Consider the following 8,266-nt stretch of genomic DNA (forward strand, 5'->3'; position numbering starts at 1 on the left):
GGTGGCCCTCAATTAGACTCACTCCAGTATGTCAACATCTTTTTTTTGTACTGGAGAGGCCAAAATTGGACACGACACTCCAGATGCGGTCCTAGAAGTGCTGAATAGAGGGGAAAACCCACCTCCCTCAACATCCTTCCCACATTCTTACTAACACCGCCCAGTATGCAGTTGGCCTTCTTCACCTCAAGGGCATGCTGCTGACTCAGGTTCAACTTGCTGTCCAGCAGGTAGGTGGGGTTGTTTTGTCCCCAACGAAGGACTTAGCATTTGCCTTTATCAAACCTCATGAGGTTCCTGGCAGCCCATTTCTATCGAGATCCCTCAATGGCAGCCCTATCCTTCATCATACGATAGGGTTGATGTTTCCCCAGGTTTGGTATCATCCGGGAACCTGTTGAGGATGCATGGCATTCCTTTACCCCAGGTTGTTAATAAAGACATGGAACAGTATCAGCCCCAATATCAACCCCTGAGAGACTCTATTAGCTATCAGCTGCCACTGGAACTTTGTACTGCTGATCACAACCCTTTGAGGCCAATGGTCCCACTAATTTTCCATCCACTTTACAGTCCACCTGACAAGTCCGTATTTCACCAACTGGACTACAGGGATAACATGGGAGACCATGCTGAGGGCTTTGCTAAAGTTCAGGTAAACAACATCCACTGCTCACCCCATGTCCACTGAGCCAGTCATCTCACTGTGTTATGAATCTGTTACATGACGCTATGGTAGCCCACACGTGCACCAATCTGAAATAGCTCTGCTCAAACTTTTTTAGGCATGCAAAAGAGATTTTGAACTCTGTGCTTTCGCAGTCCTTAGAATCAGCAGCAGCTCAGTTCCTCCACAGCAGGGGAGCAAGAACCGGTTCTAATTACTGACTGGAGGAATAAATAACTCAGAGGAAGTGATGTGCTGCCAGCAACCAAAGGCAATTTGCAGTGTCCCAGCTAACACAGTCAATTATTTCATCTGCTTTTTTCTTCTCCTAAGATACCACTCACTAATACTGTTTTTCTCCAAGGCTGTCATGACAACACTTTGAAAGACAAACCCCAAAATATTAATAAAATGCTATAGCAATCATCGTCTACAATTTGTTGTACCAGTGACAGTACTGTCAGCCTAAATGAGAGAAGACTGTCAATTATGTCAGTTTAAAAAGTTCTTCCCAACTAGGATACATTTTTGTTTACGGTAACGGTAGAAAGCCAAGTACCACATTTAAACATCTGTTTTGCTAATACAATTTGGTATTGCTCGGACAGAAACAAAACCTCTGATAGATAGCTGACTACTAGCCCATTCTTTTAAAACAGATCTTTAAATACACATTAAACATTTCTTCAAATCTATTCATTTTAGCTCAATGTGCTAGCCTACTACAAAACCAAAACAAGCAGAGAGATGCATACAAATACAACCACCTAAACATGCTTCAGGGTGCAATCCTATTGATAGGAGTTAAACCAATACAATTATACTTGTGTAGGTCCCCACAGACATTGTTAAAAAAGATTTTTTTAATTAAAATTTTCCTGCTTCAGGTTTATGAAACATTACCCAGTTTACATTACTCAATATGATACTCTAGGAACTCTTTAGCATGACAGTTTCAAAATTTCCTCCCAAAATAAACCTGGTGGTTTACAAGATTCCTTCTGCCCACTGCCTGCAGTCACCGCCCACAAGAAAATCCCGTGCATACATCAAACAATAGTTTACAATTGGCCTACCTTCAAGACAGCAGCAGGTGATAATGTTATGATGTAGGCATTGCTGCATATAGTTTAAGTTCCTGATACTGTTGCTATTCTGTCTGTGAAGAATCTTACAGGATGTCCCAAGTGACTTTGTGAAACTCATCAATCCAGAGGGGCTTTCATGACCAGGACTGGCAAATGTGCCTTTCAGGGGCCTTCTGGTCCCCTCTGTCAGGTAATACCCTAACTACATCAGCACAAGACCAGCTACAAACATGCAGAAACTTATGCTGGTTTCAGCAAGGAAAACATATTTGGACTGTTTTCTTGTATATCAGTGTAGCCCATCTACATTATAAACACGCACTGGCATGTATACACGTAAGAAAAAAAAAAACGTATTGCTCCCCAGCATAACTTTCGATCTACAAATGTTATCTCTAATATCAAACAGCTCTAAGTTGAAGCTTAACATAAACATACAGGTTTATGGGAAGGTTGTAAAGACTTTTCAGATAATTTTTTTTTTCTCATGCTTAAATCTGCTTATATGAGTTTAAAAGTCCAGGAGAGTCGAAGTTCTCTGACACTTTCACTTGAATAGTTAATTATCAAATAAAAAATAACCAAAAAAGTTATTTTAATCTCTTCTCCTGTAATTCACATTTAGAATCTTTGAACTCTGTATGTTACCTGGATGAGAATGGCACTATTCCAGGCTAAAACAACACACACAAAAGCGCAAAACTAAACATAAAATTAACAATAGGAACATACAGATACTATACTAGAAGCTATTTAATGAGTCAACAATGTAAACACTCATCCCATTAACTCGTCCGCACTAGTAATTCCAATCATCGGTCTACCTAAATGACTAGGACAAACCAGCATTTAGAAGCACTGGGGCCACATCCGGAAGATGAAACCCAGATGCTGGACATAACAGCTCCCTGGCTTGCATGTGCTTAGCTCTCAGAAAAGCCTTAATTTTAACCCAAATGCCTAAGCTCCTTACATCGTACAGAAGGAGGCTAGATATTTCAGCATGAGATGGCTGAGTAAACAGGTAGTATGCTAAGCACAGTGTAATCTAAACTCAACGCATTCAGCACGGAGCTGTCAACGTTTAGCCAATAGGAAAGCACAGTCAGCAGGGAGGGACTCCTCAATTCTACTCCCCAAACGCCCAACATAGAGATACAAAAAGGTTCTTTTCTTTCTGAGATGTGATTCCTACCCCACAAACCTTCACAGTGGGCGAGTCTATACAATCTTTACTTAGCAGTGCTGCTGCTTTTTGTTTGTTCGTTTAATAATATAGCTGCAAAATACCACGGTTTAGTTCCTTCACTAGTGGAGGAATCTGTACTCGTATCTCCCATCTTCCAGGAGAATACGCAAGCTGCAAGTCAGAGTCTTCTCTTCCAGGCAGCGTCTGTTCACCTCTCCTATTTGAGGTTGGTTTAAAAAAAGGCTCTAGATTTAAAAAAAACACACACACAAACATAATGAAGCATGGCTCTAAAGTCTAATGATCAGGCTCTTGTGGAGAAAAGGGCAGGAAATAATAGGCTTTGCATGCTTGCTCCAAGGAACATCTAACATAAAACAAATAACTTCTGAAATCAAGGATCAGAGCCTGCGTGTCTCCAGTCTTGGGAGGGCAACATCTTCTTTCTGGCTTAGTGAATCATGCATTCTTTTTCTGGATAGTAACACAGCTTCAGCCAGAACTGAAGACAACACACAGTCTGGCAACTAGGATATTCGCCCAGAAAGTGGAAGATGTAGGTTGAACCCTCCAGACAAAAAAAGCAATCTGAAGCAGGGTCTACCACATTCTGAACAAATGCTTTAGCTAATAGTCGTTGAAAAGCAGCAGCACCAGCACCTCCTCTTCCAACTGTGTCCTAAAGCTGCCGCTGTACTTTATAGAAGACTGACTCTGCAGCACATGTTGGGTGTGATTGGAGAATTCTCACCTGACTGAACTCCCCAGAAGACTATGGCAAAATAACAACATCCAGAAAGCAGACAATCATGAGCCAGGCATCACACTAATCATCTCTCATACAAGTGGGGAAAAAAAATCAGATAGCCTAGGAACTTTAAAGCTATTAGCTATACTGCGTACACTGCTTAGGCACCTTCGGCGCTTGATCATAAGAGACAGGATTTTCAGGACTGCAGTTTTGACCGCAAGCACCTAGAACAGTTCTGTTAAAGTATTTCTATGAACCTACTTATTGCTAATAGTTAGTGGAGAGGGGGATCAAAATCAGAGGTATAACCTCATGTCAAGATTGCATTGAGCACTTTCATGTCTTCCCAAACTCATTACTGAGAGACAATTAACACCAAACCACAAAACACTTCTGCGGAGTGGACATTATACTGAAAATAGGAACACTTGTCAATTAATTCAGATTTAAGTTAGCTATCTACCCAGAGCTCATCCTTTTACGTAAAGTAAGTTAGCGAGCTGCATAGGGTTAAAAAGCTAACCATTATAACAAACACACATGTCTGACATCTATCAGTTTGCCTATTTATTTAACTGTTACAATTTTGTCCCCAACATATTACTGTTAATTTGATCTACGTATTCGATTTGCAACATCCATTCTCTAGGCAGAATCCCACAGATACCCTCAAGCACGTGTTTGCTTTGGCACATTGTTTAAATATACCTACTGGAAAAGGCACAAAGATAACAGACAACAGAAGAGTCAGAAAACCATCTACGCTAATTATTTTAGATTAATGTGTAAGGTTTATCAGTTATCTACATAGTATCAAGACACGCAAGAAACGGCAATTTCAACATTATTCTATCATTCACATAAGAGCTTTCAACGTTTGCTCTCTAAGTGCAGTGATCCTTTGTATGAAGCGTGACCATGCTAGCTTTACAAGGACAACGCTGCTGATCAGTATACTACATAAAAGACTAAGTATAGTACTTCCCAAATAATAAAAACTAATTGAGCAACGACTCGTGCATAACAGTCCCTCAATTTTGCATATAATATTCAATCCCTTAGTTTATGTTACCCATTTAATAACGTAAAGGTTTTGGCTGAACAGTGAACTTCAGGTTCATAAATACACGTGGAAAGCATTTCCAGAGCTCTGTCTCTAGGCATCTTGAAATTTCTTGGCAAACAGCAATTGGGAAGGATCTCTGCTTCTCCCCCCTCCAGCCACTCTAAATGGCGTGGGATTTTTGTGTCACAATTTACAAACTGTTTTTTGTTATCCATCTACTCTGTCCTGCAACACAAAGGAGAACAAATGCCTTATGAATTACATTTCACTTGCACTGCATCAGCACATTTAGGCGCAGGCAAGAGACTGAAGAAACTACTAGATGCAGACCTGAGGGTTCTGCACGCAGCATCCTACAAAAAAACCCAACCGGAGATGCCTAACGACACAGCACCTTCACAAACTCATTTGCAATTTGAAACTTGTCAAGAAAGGCAAGGATTAGAAGAGATGCACTTAAATCTGAAGAGTAACTACACTTGCTAACCCAGCATCAAATTGACCGGGGGGATCGGGGGGGGGGGGGGGGGGGGGGGTGTCCTTCTGAGACGGGTGCAGGCAGACAGCAAGCACAGTTTATTCTTTCTGGTGTTCACCCCAGGGTCTTTAAGGCATCGGACAGCCCGGAGACATAAACGACCACCCCGCGGAGGGGGAACCTCGGGGCCGCGAGGCGCACGGCGGTGGAAAGAACACCTACCCCTGCCCAGCCGCCGCCGCCGCCTCCTCCTCCTCCTCCTCCCGCCTTTGCTCCCTGCCGAGCGCGGGCATCTCCCCCGGCCAGGCGGGAGACAAAAGGGAGCCGACGATCCCCCCCGCGGGCCGGGGCTGCCGGCGGAGCGGACCGAGCGCCCGGAAATCCCACAATCCCCGCGGCCCCGGCGGGAAACCCTTCTCCTTCCCGCCCCCCCCCCCCCCCCCGGGACGTTCTACCGGGAAACCCCGGCCCCAAAGCCTCGCACGTGGGGGACTAGGCGCGGGGAGAGGAAAGGGGCGGCTCCGCCGCGCCGGGCCGCCTCTCGCCGCTGAGGGGAAGGGGCCCTCCCGCCCGCGGTGAGCCTTAGGCCTCCCGCCGCCGCGCCTCACCTGCTTGCTCCTCGCATAGGGAGGCTTCACGGCGCCCAGGTGGTACCGCCGGGTCCGGATCTTGCCGCCGCCGCCGCCGACGACCCCGCCGCCGCCGCCGCCCGAGGCCATGATGGGATCCGGCCCCTCCGCTGCCCCCTTCCCCCCCCACCGCTGCTCCGGCCCCGCCGCGCGCGCGCGCGCCGGGCCCGGGCCCGGCCCCGGCCCCCGCCGCCGGCCGCCTCGTGCGGCCGCGCTCCCTCCGCTGCGGCCCGGCCGCGCTGTCACCGTCTCCCACAGGGATGAACCCGGCCTAGCCCCGGCCCGGCCCGCCTCGCCGCTCAGGCTGCCCGCCACGCGCCGCGCGGCCTGCCTGGCGCGGGGGCTCCGCGGCCTCGCCCCTCCCCGCCGCGCCGCGCCACCCCCCGCGCGCTCGCTCGCTCTCTCTCTCACGGGCGGGCGCGCGCGCGCGCCGCTCCCTGTCACGTCCCGCTGGCGCTCCCGCGCGCGCCCTTCGCCCGCTCCTCGCTCGCGCTCCCCGGCGCCGGCCGGCCCCGCGCTGCCCGCCCGCTCGCGGCCGAGCCGCTGCACCCCTCCCCCCCGCCGGCCGACCGACCGACCGACCGACCAACCAACCACACCGCGCCCGCCCGGGCCGTCGGACGTCACTCAACTGCGCGGATTGCGTCAGAAGAGCGGGACCGCCCGGCAGCCCTCGCGCGCCTCCGGCACCGCCCGCTCGAGGGAAGCGGGAGGGGCCGGGCGGCGACGCGACGTGACGCGACATGACGCAAGGCGCCGGCGTTCCGGTCCTCGTCCGCCCGCGCGCAGGGCCGGGCCGGTTGCGCGGGAAAAGCCCTCGCTGGGCTGCCGGGACCCGCGAAGGGAAGCGGGGGAAACCCCGCAAAGGAGCGCGGCTCGGGGGGCTCGGGGCCTGGGAGCGGAGGTTTGTGACGGGACGGGCCGGGACGGGCCGCGCCGGCGGGGTGAGCCCCGGAGGCGGCGGCGCTGGCGGCTCCTCCGCCTTCTCTCTTCTTCCAACAGTGCTGTCGCCCCGGGGACACAGCTCACCTACCCTGTGCCGGGCGTAACGGGAGCCTCCCCCGCGGGAAGGCGGCGGGATAGCCTGAAAAACAGCGGGGGGCAGCGGTACGCGGTGTTCCCTCGGGACGCCGCTACCACCCGGGGTCGCGCAAGCGATAGAAATGACGGTCTGCGGGTTTGCCGTCGCTCCTGTTTGGCAGAGTGGAAGGAGGCAGGGGAAAAAAAGCTTCAAGGCAGCTTTTTCTTCCTTAAAACAAGAGGAAGAGTGCACTTCTATCGCAAATTAAAAAATGTAAAATATTTTAGGTGTCTGCTTTTACTCGACTAGAAGTCGAGAAAAATCTATGACTCCACATCTGACTTAGAGCATTGATCTGCCCTGGGCACAACGGAGCAGAGCAGAAAATTGCAACCGCCTTCCCTATGTAGGAGTCAATAGAAATGTTCGGCCTAAAAAAACCCAGAACATACTAAAAAATTACTGACATAGAACAGGAGACAGGTACTTAACAGAGAAAGACACAGCTGTGAGGTGGTGCACACCCCTTCCACCAAAAATAAAAGCACGCAACTGAAGAAAGTGTATCAAACTCAGGGGCTTGGGGGGAACTCAAACCAGCAAGGGCCATTCTGAAGGCCTGAAGAAATGTAAACTAGCAGCAACAGTAGAGCAGGAACCGCTTTTAGAGGGAATGTTACTGGGGAGTTCTGTACTGCCCAGTTCTTGTTTCATACTGGCTTTTTTTAACCTCATCGGTATCTTCCCAGCTCTCCTACAGGACTTGCTCCTCCTCAATTTCTTAGTCCTGCTTTCACGGTTATCTCAAAGAGAACCATTTCCAAAATCCCAGCAGAGTGGAATTACTTTCCAGGTATTTCTCCTCATAAACTACACCTTCAGAACTCCAGTCTCTTCCTCCCCTACCCTACCACCATACATACAGTTTTACGTGCAGTGGGATGACTTGCAGTGACAGATAATCCCTTCCAGGACATGGAACACAAGGGTTTAGAAGTCACTTGCAAGAACCACCTCATCTCATGTAAACCACTAGTGTGTTATAGCTGCAGCCCAATTTCAGGATGAGGCTCTATTTCTACCATATGCTTGTCAAAAAAGATCAACATAATCATCAAAAATCAAAAGAAAAAGAGCCTTTTAGCCTGGACTTGTAACTCTTTTTGTCCAGGAAACAATTACTGCGCTAAATTCCAACTGAAGGGTGGGGAAGAAAGGGTATCATGATGCATTCCCATTATGGGAAGAACAAGATTTACAAAGGGATATAAACTGTGCCCTTTGGCAACAGACATTCATCAGTAATAATGCTGACTAATAAAATGGTACCTGTGTGGGGAACTGACTAAAATCACTCCTGCACTGGACACGGAAGAG

General features: G+C 48.9%; 1 protein-coding gene across 4 annotated transcripts in view; it reads right to left on the bottom strand.

Annotated features, from left to right (window-relative positions):
• NUP153 (nucleoporin 153) overlaps window positions 1–5,980 on the bottom strand; it is a 46,340-nt gene extending 40,360 nt beyond the window's left edge. For all 4 annotated transcript variants that reach the window (XM_052813812.1, XM_052813974.1, XM_052813898.1 and 1 more), the window contains exon 1: window positions 5,848–5,980. In XM_052813812.1, coding sequence (XP_052669772.1) covers window positions 5,848–5,958 — 111 coding nt within the window. In that variant the 5' untranslated portion in view covers window positions 5,959–5,980. The remainder of the gene's footprint in view (window positions 1–5,847) is intronic.
• Between the last annotated feature and the right edge of the window lie 2,286 nt (window positions 5,981–8,266).

The sequence above is a fragment of the Harpia harpyja genome, chromosome 1 (assembly GCF_026419915.1).
Source record: "Harpia harpyja isolate bHarHar1 chromosome 1, bHarHar1 primary haplotype, whole genome shotgun sequence".
In the NCBI taxonomy this organism is placed as follows: Eukaryota; Metazoa; Chordata; class Aves; order Accipitriformes; family Accipitridae; genus Harpia; species Harpia harpyja.